Raw genomic sequence first — 22,338 nt, 5'->3', positions numbered from 1 at the left:
GTAGTCACGAATTGCCATGAGTTTGTCAAGTTTACGAGACATTCAAGGAGGAATTGAGAAAGAATCGAGCAATAGAAGGATGATGGATGATGGGTGATGGGTGATAAGTGATGGGTGATAGATAATAGTGTATGTAAGCAATAATCCACGACTATAACAGTACTCAACATTCAAGTACGTCTCGTCAATTTGGATTGAATTTGATTACCAGCTATCATCTACTTACTTGGTTTCTTACTTTCTTGCTTGAAAATTACTTCCTTATTTCAGTTCCTATAAAAAAATCCATTGATTCCCTCCGACGCCATCCATCTACCCTCTTCCAGTCGCATCCCCGCCAAACCTTCCCAACCAAGTTTAATCACCCATTATGCATAAAATTCTATAGTAGAGAAGCTACCTGTGATCATCTCAACCGAACAAAACGTCCCGACACCTTTCCGTTGGTTCGGTATCTATCACTAGGTATCGCATTCAGCTGTGCGGACTTTGCGGCACTTGAGAAATCCCGGGCGGTGGGTTCCTTTCATACCTGTCATCGATATCTGCCACAAAATGTAGATGAGATGGGTATGTGCTAGATATACATGTACGTCCGGTATCTTCACCGTGCAGTTAATATACATTTATGTGCAATGTATATTTTGATGTATGCTAGGTATATCTCCTGTCCGAAGTATGTATATCGGAGATCTCCGGATGACTCAAATGTTACACTACTTCAGATAAGTTATGTAGTTCTCAGCAGCTAATCGGCAGATACCTACTACTTCACTTCAGTGCAGCTGGAATCAAGCATCCTATGACTTGACGTGAGTAAGCAAGGTTCGTACCAATATCTTTTTCTGGATAGTTTCATTGATTGGTCATCCTACGAACACTCCGTACTTTGGGATTTCTTTGTTAATCATCAGATGGGATAATACCATATCGTATCGTATCTTAGCATCGTTACTCGTATCTCGAGATTTTCAACACTCGAAACTTCCAAAGACGTCACAGTTTTAAGATATCGCCGTATCATGGTACGATTTTGGTGATTGCCAAGACCATGTTCATTATCAACATCTTCTATTGACCGGCATCTCTGCTCTTCTCGCTTTCACGGACCACTTCCACTTCCATTTCCATCTTTCCACATGCAAACTGTTTTTCTGGAGACCACCGCTTTGGGTGAGTGGACACCGGTATTGGACTGGGGGTGGGTGGGTGGAGGAGGGAGGAACTTCCTCTGCGTCTACAGTCTACAGGACCGCGCAATTCGTATTAGACTTCGCACAATCAACCACCTGTGAAGTTCTTGCGAGAGGTTTCCATTCATCCTCTTACATACATACAGCAGAAACCAGTACATACTATGTCTTTCTTCGCTGTGATATCGATATATAATCGATAGACATCTTGAAAAACCTCTTCCATTACTAATATTCAATATACACTTCCCCCCGTGTTTCCCCTCCCGTGGCGTGTATGCGGACCTGCACCTAACGGGTCTACACCCCTCCCTCACCTTTCCAACTCCATCCCAAATCGCATGTTATATTATACCAAATAATACTTACTACATTATATTACCAGCATATCCATCTCATCCATCCCCAAATCAAGCTTCCCCCAAATCCCCCTAACCCAAGACCGTCCTCCCACCCATCCACCCCATCCCAAACCAATCATCGCACCACGCACCACGCACACCATCACCACCACGGCTTCCCACCCGCTGCAACAAATCCAAAGCAGCAGCTTACTGACCAGTTACGCTAGGACTCTCGCATCACAAAGTGCGCGAACACACTTACCCATTCCAGTACCCCTGCTCCCGAGCAGTCGTCCACTTATCGAAAATCCAAGTTTTGAGAGGCGAGAATGCGTGCATTGGTATTTATGTGATGAGCGCAGCAGGGGCATCATAATGGAAAGAGTGGAATTGGGTATTTCGGTACCGCATGGGTTTTTGAGGGTGGGAAATATCGATATTCATGAGATTCTTGTGGTATTTTTTATTTTTTTCCTTTCGGTTTGTTTTTTTTTTCTTCTTATCTTGGGGTGGGTGTTGATGGTGGGTTTGATGGGGTGGGTGGGGGTGTGAAGATGCGTTAGGCTTGTATTGTATTGTGCTGGAGAACTTGATTGCTCCGTATTCAATATGAGGATTTGAGGATAAGGATTGGGATGGAGAAAAATATACCTAGTATTATGGCGATGATGTAGAAATATTAAAATTTACAATGAATACCTTACCTAACGTTATATCTTTCCCCTCTCCAGGTAATGAATATGTCAAGATCTCCCAGTCATTGTCAGAAGTGATCCGAATCCCAACTACAACATCGGTACTCCATACAACAGATATCACTTGTTTCGATACAGATCTATCAATCCAATCCTCCCTTCTTCATTCCTCGATATAATTCTTTGCCTTGATTTGTACCTCGATGCATGTCCATATATTGTAATACTTATACTGTATCTATAACTCCCGCTAGTATCAATTAATACCACCTCCCTAACTTCTGGTGTCAAGATGTAACCATACCATACCTACCTATTATCCAAGCTCCTCGGCTCTATCCCTCAACACGAAAACATCAAAGCTTCACACTACACCCACAGACTCTACATAGAAATACTTATTTCTCTACCCTGTGAGAAGTAGGTACCTATCTAGTACCTCCCTCCAATACCTACACAAAATACAAATTCGAATATGAAACCGTATGACTTCATTCTTACATCATAGTCACTGACTGCTATTGCACTAAGCATTTTCTCCTCCGTTCATAGTGCTCCGTATATAGCTCACTCACTAGGTGATATATGTACGGTACAAGCATTTCTCCATAAAGAACTCGAGGCATAGATAGGTACATATGGATATGGATAGTTATCCAAAAAGCCCTATAACTAAACTTCACAAGGGAGCTACACTCCGCGGTAGCGAGACTAGTATTGTGGATTATCTAGCTATTCTGTAGGTACGAGGAAATGAATAGGTAGGTAATTCAGATTCATTTATTGGCTTCCTTTCTTTCACAGTTTATCTAACCGATGTCCCTACATCTTGCACTACCCCACATCTTACACAAAATTTTTAATCTCAAAAATATCAATTTATTAAACTTATATTAAATCCTATACTAACTATAAAAGATTATTTAAAATAAGCAATAGTTTAAATTAAAATTAAGAAAAAACTTAATATAATTATTATTAGGAAAATCCATAATATCAATTATTTTATATTATATTGTTAATATAAAGAATAAGCAACTTCTTATATCTTTATTTATAAAAATATCTATTAATATTTTAATAAAGAATAAGAAAAAGGATTAATTAATTAAATCAATAAGTTGATATAAAGATTTATATTTTTTATAAATTATATAGTTAAAAATTTAGTGGAAGAGATTATAGATTAGTTTATAGAAAAGAATTAAATAATCTATTTTATTAAAAGATATTTAATATATTTTAAAAGTTAATATTTTTGGTGTATTAATAATCTATATATTAAAACTGATAATATTTATTATTTTGAATATTTTTATAATTTAGTTAATACTATTTTCAGTTTATTATTGATTTTTATTATATAAAAACTTTTACTAACTCTACTTTTTTATTTATTTAATTGATAAAAGCAATTATACAATATAATATATTATTGAAAAACATATATAATTGGAATGAGAAAGGTTTTATAATTAAATTAATATAATCTATAAAAAGAATAATAAATATTAGTATCTATAAAAAAAAATAAAAAAATAAAAGTAATATAAAACGGATCTTAAGAGTTTATTAATTTTTTAATATATATTTCTATTAATAATATGGTTTTATTATTTATTTTATTATATAAAAAGAAATTAGAGAATCTATAGAATATATAGATTAATAATATAAAGAAAAAAAATAAAGCTTATTTTGAAATATTAAGTAATAAGTAATCATTTAATACTTTTAGTTTTATATAGCTTCAAAATATCTTTTAATATTATATATATCTAAAAATAAATAAAGGATATTATCTACTAATTATAAATAGTTATTTTAATTATATTAATATAGAATTTATATTAAAATATAATAAATTGAAAATAATATTATTGATTTTGTTATTATATTCTATATATCAATTTCAATCTCTCGATTACAACTTTTTTCTTTTATTTTCAATAAATTATAATATAATATTAAATAATTTATTACATCAAAACAGAGAATTATCTGGAATCACAAAATATAACTTCTAAATTATATTTAAAAAAGTTTAGATTCAAACTTGTATAATATATAATATACTCTTTTCCTTTGAAAAAACAAATATTTATTTTATATATAAAGATACTACTATTATTAATATTATATCTAAAACTCCCCCTATACCTTTTATATCAATATAGCTATATAGAAATAAGTTTAAAACACTATATACTACAAAAACTCTTTATAAACTCAAATTAGAGTTTCGATATTAAAACAATTCTGAAATCATTTTGAAGCTTTTTAAGATTGCTTTTATTAATATAACTTAAACTAATATTCAATCATATAGAGCAAAAGAATTAAAAGAGATTATAAAGATAGGAAAGAAGAAAAGAAATTGATTCAAAAGATTAAATCTAATAGGAAAAAAAGTAAGTAGAATATATTTATATTCTTCTAATATTATTTCAAAAATTAAAGTATATTAAGCTATTAAAAAGCTTGCTATTGAATAGAACAAAGAAATTAAAAAACTAAAGAAAACTAAAAAGAAAATTGAAAAATAAAAGAAACATTTAGAAAAACAAAAAAGAATTAAATAAAAAAAGATTGATTATCAAATTCTATAGGGATTCAAAGAATATAGCAAAAAAGCTTATAGAATATCAAATTCATTTATTAAACAAACTAAAAGTATTTCAAAACATTTTATTATATCAAATTTAATATTTCAAAAAACTATAGAACTTTTAGATAATAAGGAAGTTAATATTTTAAAAAATAAAAGAGAAGAGATGAAAATCAGGATTAAAAGTGAATAGATAATTATAATATCAATAAGGTTTAAAATTTAATTATTTTATAAATTTATATAATAATATTATATTATATTATTAATATTTCAAAGTTTCAATTGAATATCTTATAAATTATAATTATAATTAAATATTGAAGTTGTAGTAGTAGTGAATTTGAGGTTGTGCAAGATGTGGGGTTGTGCAAGATACAGGGATATCGGTTATCTAATATATATAAATTCACCTACCCATCTATCTATCTATCTATCTATCTATCTATCTGTCGATCTATCTATCTATCACCATATACCATACACACATATCCATACACTTAAAACCCCCATCCTCTAAACCACAACCACAATCCCATCCCCTTCCCTTTCCCACAAATCAAACAAAACACACACAGTAGATAATACAATGAAGCTCACGATATCATATAGAATACGTACCAAAATACCTAGACCAGTAAGTACTTAGCTCAAACAGAACACACTCCTCGCGAACTTTTCTTTCATCGCGTCTTGGCGGGATTCGATACTAGAAAGACGCTAGGGAGACGCGCTAGAGATTCAGGCTAGGACTTGTCCGATGGATGGGCTGAGTTGGTTTGGTTTGGTTTGCGGAGGTATTCGGTCCGTGAGGGAGGGTATGGGGCGTGTGGGTGGGTAGGTAGTAGGTGGTAGTAAATAGTTAGGTAGTAGGTAGGTAGTAAGTAATTGGGTTTGTGGTGGGTTGTGGATTGTGGATTAGAGATTTTTGATTTCTTATAGATGGATGGATGGATACTAAGATTTGGGTTTTGCGAATCTGTAGGAAATGCTAGCTGAGCTAGTAGATACTATACGGCTCCACTCGTGGGTACCTAGTAAATATATCTTCGTATATAGAGGGAGACGAGACAGGACAGGTTAGAAACATTCGGAGACTAAATATGTACGAAGCTTTTTCGTTTAGGGAGTGGATAGGATTAGGTTACCTAAAGTGGGTGGAAAAGCTCGTGGAAAAGGAAATGCATGTTGGGGATTAGAATTTATAATTTGTGTACGATAGACTCGGAGGGTCAAAAGATTACTGGGGTGGGGAAGGTTTGATGGATGGTGATGGGGATAATATTTGTTTGTGTGTATACCTATGTATAGGGATTTGCAACGAAGTAACTAACCATATAAGATCTTACATCTCGGCAACGCGCGCCCGAAAATTCTCACTTTTTCGGGGAAAGGGATGGCGAGGCGAGCTGGTATACTCCGTAGCTAAGCCGTAGAGTAGAGATATCTATCTATCTATTGAAGCCAAGAAATTCCCGATGCATTTATTTCAGTCTGATGGACGTCCCGAGAAGGGTTTATAATGAGGGGAATGCATGTATGCATCGACGCTATGGATTGGTATTGGTATAGTGCTTAGAGGCGAATGTAGGTATTGTCAGCCGGTTAAGTGTGTTTTGTTTGTTTGTATGGATGGATGGACAATGCGTACTTTGAATACTAATTCTTGAGGAAATGTATTCGTGCTGTGGATGGATGGATGTGTCGGATGAAGAAGACTAATCGTAGATAAGCGGGGAGTATTGTTGTGTATCTACGAATTGGTGGGCGGGGGATGGAGGAGGAACTTCCTTCACTCCTTGTATCTGTATTGCATCTGTATTGCGTCTCATACGAGTATTCACATTGCAAATTCATTCATGCTTTGCGATTAACCTCGCCCATTTCAATTGCCAGTTCTACTTGTTTGTCTGGGTGGGCAGGGAATGATCACGGGGGAGGAGGGAGGAGGAACTTTCTTCACTCTGTGTATTTGTATTGCATCTTCCCGGTATATCACAATTTGCATTTGCATGTTAAAATTTGACTCGTCCATTCCAATTATTCATTCTACTTACTCATCTACCCCTCATCAAACGCCTTAATCGAAACACCAACATCCAACCCCTCACTTGCACCAAAGCCACATTACTATCACATTATCACATCATCACATTCTTATCGATCGCAACCCCTCTCCGAAGATTTGGCACCGGATTAGCATGTTCTGATTCGTTTTCTCAATTACACATTGTGGTGCGCTTCACTTGATGCCGAATCGGCTTCAGCCTCGATGTACATATTGCATCCTGGCGGCATATGGGTTCATGGATTTGTGTTGTGTTCAGCCTTGGCGGGTATCTCTTCATGTGAAACGTAGCTTGTAAATTCTGTGATGTCTTTCGATGCTATGTAATAGACTTGCTGATTTTAGCAATTTTATAAATTTTATTCATCAATTCGTTGGTCTTTGCATATCACTCAAATCGCAGGATCGAGAAAGATTTTTAGATGCTTGTGGAGTTTCTCCGTATTCTTCATCGTGTGCTACCATCAAATCCACATCTGCTTCCAGTGGTTACACTAGGCGCGCGCCCAAGATGATGACCATCCTTCAAACATCTCATTTTCTTCTCTCCGTCGCTTGTTTATCAATGCGAAAAACGGTTCCAACGTTACATTTCACTAATCGTGTTAGTTAGTCCACAGTGCATCATCGAGCGTCGCCTGAATTTCTTCTTCATCCTAGGGGGTGGCGATGTTCATATTACTAATTTCCATTTCGTATTCCATTTGATCTGCGTATATCATTTTGACATTCCTTATGGGTCGTCTCGGAGGTTTTCTCTCCAGTTGGTAGGTCTCTTGCCGCTGGACCGGGTTCCTGATAATGGCGTCTCTGCATATAATCATAGGGCTGCGTATAAAATATCTTCCGATGAGGGATCTACACGAGCGCTTTTTCTTGGCGCTCGTTTGCGGTTTCCTGAAACTGAATAATGTTCTTTCTTTTTCGTTTTGGCCCACATCCCATACGATCATAATCTCCTTGCGTCCTGTAGATCTTTCACGATGGTTTCTAGCGGGTGCAAATATGTCTGCCTTGAGTATCATCATCCCCGATTCGTCGATTTACGGATTTGGGCGATACTAGAGATTTAGTTTCGCGCTTGGCTAGGAAAGTCTTACGCTGTGGATTTTGATTCGTTCATATTGATGGAGGCTTGGTTATTTGCGCGGATATTGCATTGTAAGGTTATCGCGCGCAACTAAATAAATACACTTCGTTTATTACTATGTTGGCTCCCGTTGGCCCGTCCCTCTGCGCTTTATTACCTAACATCTGTCCAACAAGGTCGTCGACAAGTAAGACGATTGTATGAACAACATTGTAGTATGCAGAGAGAAGTCGCTCGACTCGAGAGTACTCTCGCAAACAGTGTGCTGAGATCTTTCTCGCCCCGCAGATACTCATCTCAGAAAATCCGATCATCTGCCGAGATCTCTTTCAGCATCTCACATTCCCCATCTCCGCCCCGCTGTCCAGCGTCAAATTGCCCGCTTCGCACCTATGACATTGTTCCGCGTGTATACACATCATGTCTGGCATGGAGATGTTCCTCCAGTCTTTTCCTCCTTTGATCATAGCCCGATGTATGCGCACGGAACATTATTCCGCGGAGGATACATCACGGCTCCATAATAATATTTCTCAGCAGAGTGTCAGGATCGGAAAGTCGTGCCGATGTGGATGATGGGTGTGGATTATGATGTCGTGTCGTGGCAACGCGTCTGTGAGTGGGGTGGGTTGGTGGCTAGTTCGTGGGACTGGATGTTGAAGTGGAGGTTGCTTGGTTAGCTGAGGTGGATGTTATTAGGTAAGCAAGGATGGGGATGAAGGAAAATGGGAAAAGGGGGTGCAGGAGAAGCGAGCGGGTTACGGTACACGTGATAATGGAAGGTAGTGAGTGCTTGAATGCTCTCAGGATTCCATGTTTGGAGTTTTGTATCTAGTGTATCGACGTGACTTTATTCGTAAAATGAGGTAGAATCTAGAGATCGAGTAGTGCAATTGTAAGATCCTAGAAATCTGGTAGTATACTTTTCGAAACTGAAACGCTGACGACGAAGATGACTAGTACGTGCTTTGTTTATGCAGCTTTAAAACTAGTGGATTATCAATTCCAGAATCTTGTTTGGAATTGAAAGATATCCCACGACTATGTTCGGTCGCGAAAATGAAGTGCTTAACATATCACATCCACCACATTACATCTCGCCGTTTGGGTTGTTAAACTCGAAAAACAGCTTGTCTACAAAAATTCTGCTCGTTCATGGGCTTTGTGCTTGTCTTTCATTTATCAATGCTATGTTACTGAATTGCCGGGCTCATGTGTATTCTCGGAATGTTACGACTTCCTTATAGTCAATAGTCAAATGACTCATACGCTGCATTATTGTATTTTGGCAAACAGTACTGGTGGTACATATCCCATATCTATTGTGATAGAGTTTTCGATATCTGGATTTTATATGAAGCGATGGAAAGGTATCAGAAAGTAATCGGGTTGCAAATTCGACTTTACAGTTAAGTCATGACCTATCATATAGCACTATTCCACCTCGCTGGTAAGAAAAAATTGCCTGGATAGTTCTATGCATATCACATAATCGAATTCTAGCATAAGATGATCTAAATAATTCAATATCGCTATCATTTTTGATGTAACAGTTGATACAAAAAAAAGTGGTGGATTAGTATGATCTGACAGTTATATCACAACCGTAAAGAATATAAGTTTTAGTGACAGGAGAGGTCGATACTATAGGGATAGTGTATTGTACTTGGAGTAGAAGTGGTCAGTTTATGATATGCGAAGCGGGTTGGGGGGGAAGGAGTTCACAGCATGGAGTTGCGGGATGATGAAATGGGAATGGGGTCGAGAGAAGAAGGTTATGAAAAGTAGCTATGGAAATATGCCATAGCGATGTAGAGATAATTGTATTGTCATTCCGATACGAAATAGTAGTCTATAGTACAGCTATCACCGAAATCGATGAGGAAGTGAATCATGTATCCAGTGTCATCATATTTAGACTCGATAATGGGTACCCGCGGGGGCGGATGATGACCTGCAAGGCGCTTGGGATTTGAGATCTCTAACGGATAACCTGTAGAGCAGATTATCTGCAGATTAACCACGGGTAGGATATTTTTTGCGCAGCCTATTCACATATTCCAAGAATTCAATGTAACACCGAGGTGGTAATGTAGAAATGTGATTTTTACAATTAGATTACTTCTCATGGGATAATCATGTTTTCGATGTACGGTCATCAATGGCTTGGTATCTAGTCAGTTCCAAATTCATAACTGAAACTGCAGTGTCGGTGGCTCAGAGACTTGTTTTCATCTAGTTTGACCTGATGCTAATCTTCGTTTATTTATCTTTTTTTGTTCTCGTACAAGAATTCTGTGGATACGAGATAGTTCCTCCAGTGTTAAGAGATTCGTAACTTTGAATTTCATGGGATGATTTTGATATCGATTGGAATTCGCTTCGGTAAGGCCTATCTCGATTGAGGTATAGCTGTATAATTTTCAGATGTGGAGAATGGGTTGCATATGATGACGATTCGAGAAGCGAGTTTCCATATGCGGTGAGATGGAGATCTGTTTCTCTTTACTATTGATCATTTGGGTATCGATATTGGCTGATCATAAATTGTAATGACTGAGATTTTTGCAGTGTGTAGACTTGCTAAGTAGAAAATGGAATTGGCAGGAGCAACGGATGAAATACATAAGGGAAAGAAGGTATGGGAAGGAATATATGGTAAACATGATACCATTCATTTTTGGGAAAGACATTCAGTCAAATAACAACATGGTTACGTGATTACTTGAGATTGAAAATGTGTATGACTAGGTACTTCACGTTGAAAATATATTGAATACCAATCCAGGTTCTAAGTCACAGACTTCAGAAAGTAAAGTTGAGAACTAATTAGCTGAGATGCTGAGAATATACTTGAAAGTGAGGTATACTTTACTGAGAATGTAAATCCCTAAACTATAATCAAAAATTACTCTAGCTCGAGCTTGGAATAGTGTGCTATTCAGCATTTAGATCCACAAAATATAGTCCTCAGTATAAACCTACCTCCCTATCAATATCGTAAAGACTTTCCTGCTGGTCCCGTGGTTGACATTGTCCACCGAGAACGCTGGCTTCTTTAAATTGATCGACACAGTAAACGTTCATGGTTTACGGGTACCGCTCGTGAGAGCGGTATTTCTTTTCATTTTCATATTTTTTTTTACCTCAAAGATAGCACGAGGAGATTATAATTTGAATGCTGAGTTGCAAACTTAATTTTTAAGAATGACAAGATTAGATGGTAGTTTATCTTGAGAAGTGTTCTTTTCGAGAAATTGCGGAAAGTACTTTCCGTGGCTAGTTGGGAAGCATTCATCTCCATACATAGGAGAAGATTTAGTTCCCAAACTATATAATTCAAAAAAATGTACATCAATCATCGACATCAAAGTGAACTGATGGTCCCGTGGCCCCGTGGTAACACGTTATACTGAGAACCCAGAGCCTTTGATGCCGATACCTAAGAAGCAAACCCACGGGGCTTCTTCGTACTACATCCTACGGGATGGGCATTTCTTTTGCAATTTTTTTTTCAATTTCTAGATATGTGTGAGTCAAAGGTCTTTTGCAAATCCCGAGTTTGTAGTGTTTTTTTTGGGGGGTGGTGAAAGATCTGGGTAGGCACTTGCCGGGCAATCTTGGTGAATGGGAATTAACGCTCCGTGCGTAGCGAGCCGAAGCGAGGACTGAAAAGGTCGCAATCTGAGGTCAATTACTGAGATTGAGTGCTAAGTATGTTGGAAACAATGATTAAGCAAGTACCGTTGGCATGTGAACAATTCAAAGAAGTGCCATTATGATAAGTTATGCTCCAGAAGTCCCATCTTCTACAGATTAAAAACAGAAGAATGCTTCACGTCTCTTTACATTAGTGGGGCACACCAACTTAGATTTGCGTGGCTTTCATAACACTGGCAGAAAGAAGATCGATAAAATACTGATGGCCCGTGTATTGGACTTTGCACAAAGACTTGTCATCAAATAAAAATTGATTACGGCAGTGATTGCTTCGAAAACTAGGGGTGTTGCCTCACTTCATATTTATGAAATACGAAAAGGTAATATCATGCCACATCTAAAAAAATTAGATTGCTGAATTTTATTCTCGAACATTCGCGACACGCGAGTGCATCTATCCGGTTCCTTCCTATTATAATGGACTGAGACGCACGTGCTCAAGCTAGCTCAAAATTTTTTGTCATTCAGATCGACCGTCGCAAGTATTAGGCACCAAACATGGTTACGGGAAAATAATGGCGATGTTGAAGTGGGCTCTAGGTTGTCCCAATCAAGTATCTCTTCGTCAGGGGTATGGATGTATTGTCGTCCTTGAAATATATAAACCTGTAGGAATGCTACAAGATCCTCTTTGCCATATCATGAATAACCTGAATTTTGTGCAAAAGACTATCTATCTATATGTCGAGACCAAAATGTTGCAAGAATCACTATCTCTGGTGAAATCCTGTTTCTTGCGCCGTAAATCCAAGACTAGGTCCCTGTAGCCTTCCGTGATATCTATAAAGTTACAAAAGAACAAAAAGGCTTCAAGTAAGCCAGTTCAAATCCGCTCATAGCAAAAAGTCAAAGTTTCCAATAATCCCTCCACTAGATCTTCCTATCACCAGAATGACGCTTACTGTGCCTTATCTGACGTGGTGTAAGTGACGAATTAGATATCGCATCGATAGCTCTTAAGTCGTAATTCGTACTCTCCTCTCGTTTTCTCTTCTTAGACAAATCTGAATCACCATCCTCTCCACTCCTTTCTCCTTCATTTATCGCAATCTCTGGTGAAGGGCTTGGAAGTGATTGACGTTTTTTGGGTATATAATCAACACTATCTTCAGATGAAACTGTCAATTCTTGTTGTATCGTGGGCGTTACAGGTGTTACAGGCGTGATTGGGGAAAATTGTACACCATCCATATTTTGAATCGATGATTTGTTTCGATTCCTTTCGTGGTTCTGTCCAATTACATGGCTGACAACATCACGGAATCGTTTCTTGGTCGAACTAGAAGTATTGATCCCATCCCAAAGGACGGTGGATGCTACAAAGTCTCCTCCACTTATAAGATTAGTCAGATCCTTTGCAAGTTCTCTAATTATCTTGTTGGTGATTCGACCATTGAAGACAAATCGAAGATTTAACGTCTCTTTTATTTCATCTGTCTGTCCAGTGTTGTTCTCTCCTCGGACTCCAGATTTTGATTGTTGGTCGAGAGGAACTAGGACAATTTTTCTCAAGGATCCTATTGGGCCTCGCTCTGACAATCTTGGCGCCTGAGTCTCTGGAAAATTGGGCGCTTGGTAAATCTTTCGAATCAGTTCTTGCGTACTGAAACGCTTCCCGGGCTTGGACCGCACCAATTCTTTCAAGGCCCAGATGAGGGCAGCGGTGAATGATTTAGGACCTGGCTTTCTTGTAGTTGAATTCTGAGAAGTTGCAGCCATGTATTCAAATGCCCTTCTGGTGAAGTCAGAGCCACGAACATTGCGATCCATTTCGCCAGCATTACAGCAGTCAAATATGACTAAAACATCACTTTTAGTGTTTTGTATATTATGTTCCGCGGAGCTCCAGACAATTTCGTGTAATTCATTCTCCTCATCTGGCTGAGTTGTTGATCTAGTTGAGTATTAGAAATACCATATTTAGCGCAAGCTTTCCATATCTTACGGGGTTAAAGCCAATCCATCTCCATCGTCGCTAAGTTTGCCATGCCCAGCATAGTAGACGATGAGAAGAGTGTTTGGATCATCATGATCCGCAACGAACTGGGCAAGATACAAATTTATCTGAACTTGCGGGTGCTTTCTCGGATTCTGCTGTAGAATCTTTTGTGTGGTTTTATATTTGAAAATATCCCGAAATACATTCTCGAGATCCGCGACCTGCTAAAGTCAGCATCGTTGAAAATTAATCCCTGCTGATAATGAATTACCTCTTGTTCTACATGCAGGTCATCGTCTTTACGGTCCCATGACAACAAAAGAACATGCACTTTGCGGTATGCGACCGAGGCATTCTTTGCGCTCATATGCTCATCGAAAATTGCCTTGAATTTGGAATCATTTGATGCCTCTTTATCTTGGTAGTCTGCTGGGGGAATAATGATGGTTGCAGCTGTAGTCCTTCTACTATCATTATCAGGTTTCAAACCAGAATTTGATTTGTTGGAAGCCATCCCGTAGTTAAGACACCGCGGGAAAATTTATAACGAAATTTGGTAGCTTTGTAGAATAGATCCTTCCTGGTTGGAGTTTTGAAACGAACCAGCGGGGTAATTCCGAGAATTGCCACTTATTTATGAGTTCTGGATTCAATTGTGTCAATAGCTGGACGCGCAGAAAATGAGAGATAATGTGGCTGAGTAGATTGAAGATAAGCCCCACTGTGAATCCTTTGGTCAATCTATCGGTGACCACACTGGTCGTAAGCGTATGTATGACTACTTGTAATCCATGTCGTTATGCAGATAATATCAGATCGAGGCTCTTTAGAGCTTGAAAAAGGTTGATTTAAAGAAGTCTTCGTAAGGCTTTCCTCTGGGCAAATTCAATTCTCTTCAAATCAAATCCTCGTAGTTATTATTTCAATACATACCACAAAAAAAGAACAATCCATCAAATCTGCCTCACACAATGTCGGAAATACTGTCAATTGAGACAGAGGTTATAGTGAGTTCACAGCTTACAGAAGAGGAATTACCAGTCTTACTGATTTACAAAAGCGACCACAGACACCTGAGGACCGTTCAACTTATACAGAGTCTAAGAATCCCTCGGACGTCAGTATTCCCTCAAATCCCATTTCGATGGATGATTCTGATTATCAAGCTAGTCGATGGTGTTGTTCAATGTGGATGATAGTGCTTGGTTGAGCATTCCAAGGAAAGGGAATTTTGAATTCAAAATCTTTGCAAGAAAGCAAGAGAAGGGAAAATTCGTGTATCAAGTCAAGGACCCCAAAACTGGGGTTCTGTACAAGGAAGGTGAATGGGTTAAACAGGAAAGGCTCAGTTCAGCTTGATTATGCGGCTTACGGCTTATGGTGGTGTCGGGATTCTATTGGTGGTACATGACAGGCTATACTTGCATAAGCTCTTATGCAACCCACCATTTGTAGCCATGTATCTAGGCTGAGTGCTTCTCGCAGGCATTGCCATCGCCCATCTTTTGAAAATGAGAGAAATGGTACAGATTGCGTCGTCAAAGCCCACGGCTCACTTCAATTGAAACGTCGATATAAACTACATTATTCCGTTCAGCAGATATTCGCATTCTCCTCCTTACTTCAGCAAAACCCCAAAAAGATGACTTCAAACACGTTACCATTATTCAACTCCCCATGTACTTCACCCACCATTTCTACTAAATTCTCTGAAGGAAGCACTTTTGTAACAAATTCATCTACTCCTACGACGAGAAAACTTTCCCAATATCGAGAATCGCTTGCTCAATGGCGCTTTTGGCAAACTTCAAAACGTACTACTAATGAAGAATCGCGAAAACCCCATGTGAGAAGTCGTAAGTTTGTGTAACCAAAATAAACATGCAATTCAGTAGTCAATAACTTCTTTCATAGTATCGGAACACCAAAAGAGCTACCGGTCTCTAAGTATATTTCTGGACAGCGATGAAAACTTCAAGATCTATCGACGCTTCGGATATCTTCATTCCCGTTTACTTCTCCGTAAACAGGATGAGATTCGTCGACTTGAAATGGAGCTAGACGAACTCGATGACCTCGATGAAGCAGAAGACGCACCCGATAAACGGCGGGCGCGATCTAGAAATGCAGATATAGCAGCTGAGAAAAAGGAGCTCGCTGAAGATCCAACTCTTCGGACGAGGACTATAGTCCTAGACGAGATAGAAGCAAAGTTAGCTGCTTATGGTGAGCATTCCCAATTGAACACAATCAAAATTTATACACGAACTTATGTATCTTAGATGAGCTACTACTCCGGTCTCAGCATTTGAATGCCATGAACCGTCCTGCTGATAACGATTATCGAAGCGTTGAGCGATACATTTTTGACAAAAAACCTCTCGTCGACGAGGAACAAGGATTTATATACGAAAAGAATGACCTCATCACCTTGCGTGAGGGAAGAGAGGGAGCATACCTCGATACCATGACTGAGAGGTTCCTCCAGATCTTTCATTGTGCATTCTTACAAGTACAATACTAACGTCCTTTTTATAATAAATTCATGGGCTAACAAATGATAGTCAATTTTTTGCACCCCAGAAGACCGTGAAAAGACAACAGATCCAAATCTCCATTTCTATAGCAAGTCCCGAAAAAATACATTCGTAACAAGTCTTCTCGTACTTGTGTTACTCCTTCTTCTCATTCTCCCAGTATTCCTTTTGTACCGGCTCACCGAGCATCATAACCTGGATATCACATATACAGTTAGTATTGGTGTACTACTCATTTTCACACTTCTATTTTCTGCTGTTCTGTCACTTTTTACTCAGGCCAAAAGGCACGAGATATTTGGCGCCGCTGCTGGGTGAGTTTAACTTGCCGATCTATTCGAAACCAGTCTTAGTGAAAAAAGCTGACCAAACTAGATATTGTGCCGTATTGGTAGTATTTATCAGTAATATTCCGAACGCTAATTGATAATCGAGCTTTCGTTGCCTCAAAGTCACTGGACTGTGTTATTTCGGTTTGTGAAAGAAGAAGGGGAAAAGCATGGATCATCACTGGAGGGTGTCAAAAATTTTACGGGCCAACTTATTCCAATTTCAAATAGATACTGAACTTAATTCTTGCTTCATCTTTTTCAATCAGGACGTTACTCTTCCATGCACTTCAACTAAAAGGCTCCTTGTCCACATTGTTTGATTCCCTCCATTTCTCTCAACCACCCCACTCTCCCCTCTGTAAACTGTTCTACCCCGGGTCTCAACTTCGTCTCATGGAGATGAAAGTCATCCACAGTTCCAATTCTCAAGATACTCATGTTTGGAAACCTCGAGCTAACACGATACATGAGCGTACCACAAGTTCCGCAAAAGTGATTGGCCATTGTCGCCTTGGTCGCAATGGTCTTGGATTGACTGAAGACTTTCAGATTCTCGCGGCCACGAATGTGTTTCAAGTGAGAGTCAGCGATAGTAAAGTTAGATGCGAACATCGAGGCCGTGATTTTGCGACAGTCGTGGCAGTGGCAGACGAATGCATTGACTAGGCCAGGACCTTGGGTTGGCTGCCAGGTAGAGTCAGTGTCAAAGTATTGGATCTAGTATTTTGAATTTAGACTTACGAATGCAAGTTGCACAGCACCACAGAAACATGTTGCCGTTGCTTCATCTTCGCTAGACCACCCGTCGTTTGCTCCGCCGGCGAGGGGAAAGTAAGGCTTGGATTTGTCTGTAGCGGTGGTATCGGCCATTGCTATCAATTGTTTGAATTCTTTTGGATTTAATTGTGAGGGAGATCGATAGTTAAGAAGAGAGTAAATGCGATGATGAGCTGAATGCTTTTGGAATTGAGTGTCAACAGGCTGTTTATATAGACAATTCGTCATGATAGATATCGACGAATAGTCCGTGCGCCCGCTGTACCTAGATTATTAAGCTTACCGTCTCGCTACCGGAATAGGAGATGGGGATAACCGCATTAGGAAAATGCCATTGAAAGGCATGATCAAAGCGTCATAAGCACAACAACCAAGAAGCGATATCTGAATAAGCAAAATTTTTAATGCCAGAACCAGGATTCAGAGCTTTTTGGAAATGAAAATGTAGATGAACTCGATGAGCGAGGAAGAAAGTTGTCAATGAGATGTATACTATCATTGCTAGCATCGAATTGTTGAACAATTTGATCGCTAATAGAATTGGATTTTCAGTCTGGAAGATAAGCGTAGATTTTTCTTCAACTCTCCGCCTTATACACTCAAGAATGCACGTGCATTCATTGCGATATTTCCTTGGCCCACGGCAATGGTACTAATCCTCTAATAATTTATGAGGCTCGAAGTAATCTGTTACACCAACAATTTACGGTGATGGAAAATCCAGATATCGGCTGCCTTGGGTCAGTCACACCGCGACTTTGTGTAACATTAATTTGCAAACGTGCAAAGGGTCCAGAGAAAAAGGAACACAAAGCCATAGTTCACCAAGTCTTTTCAAATCAGTACTCTTTGGGCAACGCTTGGAGCCTGATACTGTTACACAAGTGACTATCTCCTACTACATGAAGTCTACAGGAAGAGTTAGACTTATGGATGGGCTATCATTTGGATAAATTTATTACTGTCTGACATATCATTTTAGTTACTTCGAAAGATAATCTCAAGACGGAACATCATCACGACGCCACCACTGTGCAAAATGTGCAAAGTTTCATCTATTATCTTGCAATCGGCTGGTTGTTTGCTTCTCCTAAATGGTGAGCTTGCACACAAATGGACAAAATGGACCTACCAACTTTGCAGTATATCTCAAGACAGCAGACTCTGCGGCAACGAAGAAAACCTTAACAGTCTGGGAGACGATTACGGGTATCGATCGGGCTCTTGTCTCGTCTGCGACAATGAACAAAGAGCGAGGTCTAATTACGAAGCAGCATTAGCTGCTGCTCAGAATCAATACAATTTGGTAGTTAATGCTGCGTGGAGCCAGAGACTTGAGGAAGAGTAAGAAGCCTGTTACACGATAGACACGGTAGTTATGACTGCTTGGCATAAATTTAGCTGTACTGATCAAGTGTCGATGCTAGATTCCATTCATTGAATGGAAGAAGCGACTCCGCTACCACCACTACCGCTCTGGCCGCTTCTACCCGAACATGCTACGCTGATGAGCGTATTGGTGTATTCCATGGTGGTGAATTGATTCGACTCTTTCTATTCAATATAGGCTGCAACTCAATTTATCAACTCAGTTTTGGCAATTTTCATTGAATGGGAGATAATCGGTTATGCGTTTGGTTCAACGCCTCGTGAGTTTGGATATTGAGAGCAGTGTGGCGATACTAAAGATATGTATTAGCCACTAAACCTCAACTTGCTATTAGTCTGCGTTGTAGCTTAGCAATGAGAAACAGCTGACCTTCAGGCACACCGACTCTCTTATGAATATTGTTTGTGTGACTTAGAGAATCTTTCGTGCTGCCAACTTTGATTCTGGCTAGACTGTTCGTCGGAAGCCTGGCTCTTTAAGAGTTTCCTTGTGCTTCGCCTGTACTTTCTCTTCGTCTGTGTTAATCGCGATAAAATATAATGAAGGCCAAGCGTGCATAAGAATTCCACAGGAAAAATACTTGCAGAGATAGAGACTTGCTGAAGCAAGTAGTTCTTTTAAAGTATACTCGGAGCATACACATCTGACTTGACAAAGTGTTCTGAGATTTCTTTCCCCGATTCTAAAACCCGCGAAGTCGCATAGTTTGAATTCTGGCATGTACTTATTTCAATGTGATCTTTTGTGGAAATTCTCTGAAAGTGAATACAGACTGACCGTATTGCATAGTGACTCAGACATTTCAAAGCTCTCTTTCGAGAGCATTACTACGGTCCTAAAACTTTATTGCACTATTATCTCAATCGCTCTTCCGGTCAATTTATCGATTTCTGTTTTTCTGTGTTATTGAATGTATAGCATATATGTGTGTTAGATGATTTTTCTTGATACTCCAGCTCCAGCCTATGTACTCTTGCCTACCCAACTAGAGTTCTGCTCTGTTATCTCCCTTGAATAACGCATATACCATTGGATTGTGAATAATTCTACTCACTCGCATAGTATAGTTTCAGATTTGATTTCAGCTATAAAGGCTCTTGGTCGATGTAGAGCTCAAAGAGATTCGTTCAGCATATAGTACGATGTACAATCAGCTTTGCGATCTCAACAAGAACTTCCTCTCATAGAGTTATTACATTCTTATACTTTTGTTTTCTTGCGTATCCAACTATGTAATTGCACCAAACATGTAATGGTAGTGAATATCTTATGAGAAATTTAAAAGCGCGGATTCATGTACCTAGTTTTCTTTGCATAATACGCATGACCAAATAATCATGTCTAAGAGGAAAATATTATACAGCCAGTATGAGAAGTTGTTCATTATTGCCCCAACTGTAGGCCAAAACTATGATTTATTATTCTCTGCTCAATGAAATTATATGACATAAAACGCTATTGTTCATTGTCTCCCAGAGCTTTCGCATTACATTGAATCTAGCAAACCATTATCATGTAAACCTGAAACTTACGTTATTTCTAATACTAGGTAAATATAGAAATAGACTATACAGCAGTTTACTTATGGGCATTTAATAAAGATATATTACTGTAAGGGATATCATGGTCTCAAATCTTATTGTAAGATTATAGCCAAAAAATATACCATGTAATATCTCTGGACTATCTATTCTTCTTCGTATCTCAATATTGATCCGCCTTGTTAGCTTCAACTTGTTCAAGCTTTCTTTATTCACCGCCCATTCACAAGAATTTTTGGGAAATTCACTATACTGCTATCACCAGGTTCACAAAACAACTTGTTGAAAATGTTTGATGAATAGGTAATATTCATTCAAGCCCCTCGGCTATAAAGTATCTCCCACACTTTGATGCTCGAGCTCTCATACAATAAAGCAACTTAGAGTTTCAATAGCTTAGCTGTTGATCTGCATCTCGTCCTTTCCTGCACTTATTCCTTCTTGCTAGATCCAAACCGGAAAATTTTAGTTAATCCAACAAATCCAACAAATTAACAATGCCACCACTGTTAGATACTTCTCCTTCCCCAAACAACTCCATCGAGATTGTCACTCGGACCATTAATGAATTCATGGACAAATTGCAACTGACTTGGGCTATCAATGCTGCAAAGGGACTTGTCGGTGGGTAACCCATTCCACGAGCAACTTTTCTTTCCATTACCTAAACACTGCTCGTTTATTGGCTTTACATAATTAACAACTTCAAGAACTCAGGCCTGATTCTCTGCTCTGCCGAGAAATAGAGCTCGCACTCCTCCGTGTTATCGGTCAAACCGTCTCCCCCGACAAAGTTTATCTTCGAATCGGCAATGAATTAAACCATTTCGATCGGCCTGCTTATCGCGCAGCTAATCCTCTCTTCCACACTATCTTGCTCTGCTGCTATCAAATGATGCAAGGATGGGCCGATGAAGGATGGTTTGAGAATCTTCCAACCATCGAACAGAGTTTACGGGATGTTGCTCATCTAGATGCGAGAAGACTTGCTGGCGCAACTGGTATGCGGGTTGATCATTCCTTCTTGGTCTGGAAGTGCGCAGTCTATACTTGCTAACTCCTCTTTAGGACTGTCGACACAAAGGGATTTCGAGGTGTATCGGAGTTTTGAAAATACAATGTATACTGATCATCATTTAAGAATGCGTGTTGATACTCAAGTTGAGATGCTAGAGGAGATGATTGCAAGGATGAAGGCTGCGGAGAGTAATCACGATCATAATGATGAAGCTGAGATGGGGAATCGAGGAGGTAATGATGGAATATAATGTTACTTGGATATCACCATCGTACTGATATGATATCTGGAATAAGACTTTGGACTTTATACTTGATTTGTCGATTAGCTCTTCTGCGGCTCACAGAATGAAAAGATATGTTTATAGACACCATGATACACCTTTGGCGATATTTTGCATCCATTTTAGATGACATTCGATGCACAGTGCTCTGCCGAGCATCAGACTAGACTGCGGATATAACCAATAATACTACAATATCCCAGATTACTAATTGAGAAATACAATACCACCAGTGGATGCACAAACTGATGTGACACTAAAGAAATAGACTTGTGAATATCTCCCTTTGTACCAAATCGTTGATCTTGAGAAATGATTGCAATAATTCATTAGATATAAAACGAACAATTGCAGAATGAATTTATTAGACTTTTCGAAAATTTAAAAGTGTGCTGCCAGCCCATGCACCCACTGGTGGACCAGATATCATAATCAGGCTCAAAGAAAAAGACTTGAATGCCAAACCACGATTATCAAACAGAATTGTTCAATGATCAGAAACCCCGTTTGCAAATGGAAAAGGCGTAGCAAGAATCTAACAGCATCGATGACACTCCATAGAAGAATCAGAATAAACCACACCCCGATCTGCAACGCGAAAACTTGTTCCAAAGCTAACATCCTTATCTTTTATCCAGACATGCAACATATCCCAGAACCCCCCCCCTCAAAAGTTTCAACAACACTAAAACTATGCCAACCAATCAAGCGAACTCTCAAAACGTAGCTGAACACATCTAGAACATCACTCTAGAGCCAGGTATCTTTATCTTTTATCCAGATATGCAATATATTCCAATTTC

At 38.9% G+C, this 22,338-nt stretch overlaps 6 protein-coding genes across 6 annotated transcripts; 4 read left to right on the top strand and 2 right to left on the bottom strand.

Annotated features, from left to right (window-relative positions):
• Positions 1-12,588: 12,588 nt before the first annotated feature.
• Positions 12,589-14,171, bottom strand: EAE97_011157 (uncharacterized protein; the record flags this gene model as incomplete). Its single annotated transcript, XM_038881672.1, has 3 exons — positions 12,589-13,612; positions 13,664-13,878; positions 13,929-14,171. 3 exons carry the CDS (start codon positions 14,169-14,171, stop codon positions 12,589-12,591), a joined length of 1,482 nt encoding a protein of 493 aa, XP_038727599.1.
• A 316-nt stretch (positions 14,172-14,487) lies between these two features.
• On the top strand, positions 14,488-15,016 carry EAE97_011156 (uncharacterized protein; the record flags this gene model as incomplete). Its single annotated transcript, XM_038881671.1, has 3 exons — positions 14,488-14,664; positions 14,718-14,774; positions 14,828-15,016. Exons 1-3 carry the CDS (start codon positions 14,629-14,631, stop codon positions 15,014-15,016), a joined length of 282 nt encoding a protein of 93 aa, XP_038727598.1. The 5' UTR covers positions 14,488-14,628.
• A 283-nt stretch (positions 15,017-15,299) lies between these two features.
• EAE97_011155 (uncharacterized protein) lies at positions 15,300-16,621 on the top strand (the record flags this gene model as incomplete). The annotated part of the gene is made up of 5 exons (XM_038881670.1): positions 15,300-15,513; positions 15,572-15,883; positions 15,940-16,169; positions 16,222-16,508; positions 16,570-16,621. 5 exons carry the CDS (start codon positions 15,300-15,302, stop codon positions 16,619-16,621), a joined length of 1,095 nt encoding a protein of 364 aa, XP_038727597.1.
• Positions 16,622-16,817: 196 nt separating this feature from the next.
• EAE97_011154 (uncharacterized protein) lies at positions 16,818-17,396 on the bottom strand (the record flags this gene model as incomplete). The annotated part of the gene is made up of 2 exons (XM_038881669.1): positions 16,818-17,210; positions 17,268-17,396. 2 exons carry the CDS (start codon positions 17,394-17,396, stop codon positions 16,818-16,820), a joined length of 522 nt encoding a protein of 173 aa, XP_038727596.1.
• Positions 17,397-18,342: 946 nt separating this feature from the next.
• Positions 18,343-18,651, top strand: EAE97_011153 (uncharacterized protein; the record flags this gene model as incomplete). Its single annotated transcript, XM_038881668.1, has 1 exon — positions 18,343-18,651. One exon carries the CDS (start codon positions 18,343-18,345, stop codon positions 18,649-18,651), a length of 309 nt encoding a protein of 102 aa, XP_038727595.1.
• A 2,080-nt stretch (positions 18,652-20,731) lies between these two features.
• On the top strand, positions 20,732-21,502 carry EAE97_011152 (uncharacterized protein; the record flags this gene model as incomplete). Its single annotated transcript, XM_038881667.1, has 3 exons — positions 20,732-20,858; positions 20,945-21,235; positions 21,303-21,502. 3 exons carry the CDS (start codon positions 20,732-20,734, stop codon positions 21,500-21,502), a joined length of 618 nt encoding a protein of 205 aa, XP_038727594.1.
• Between the last annotated feature and the right edge of the window lie 836 nt (positions 21,503-22,338).

Source organism: Botrytis byssoidea (genome assembly GCF_014898295.1).
Source record: "Botrytis byssoidea strain MUCL 94 chromosome Unknown BBYS_033, whole genome shotgun sequence".
In the NCBI taxonomy this organism is placed as follows: Eukaryota; Fungi; Ascomycota; class Leotiomycetes; order Helotiales; family Sclerotiniaceae; genus Botrytis; species Botrytis byssoidea.
This window is presented reverse-complemented; position numbering and strand designations above follow the sequence as displayed.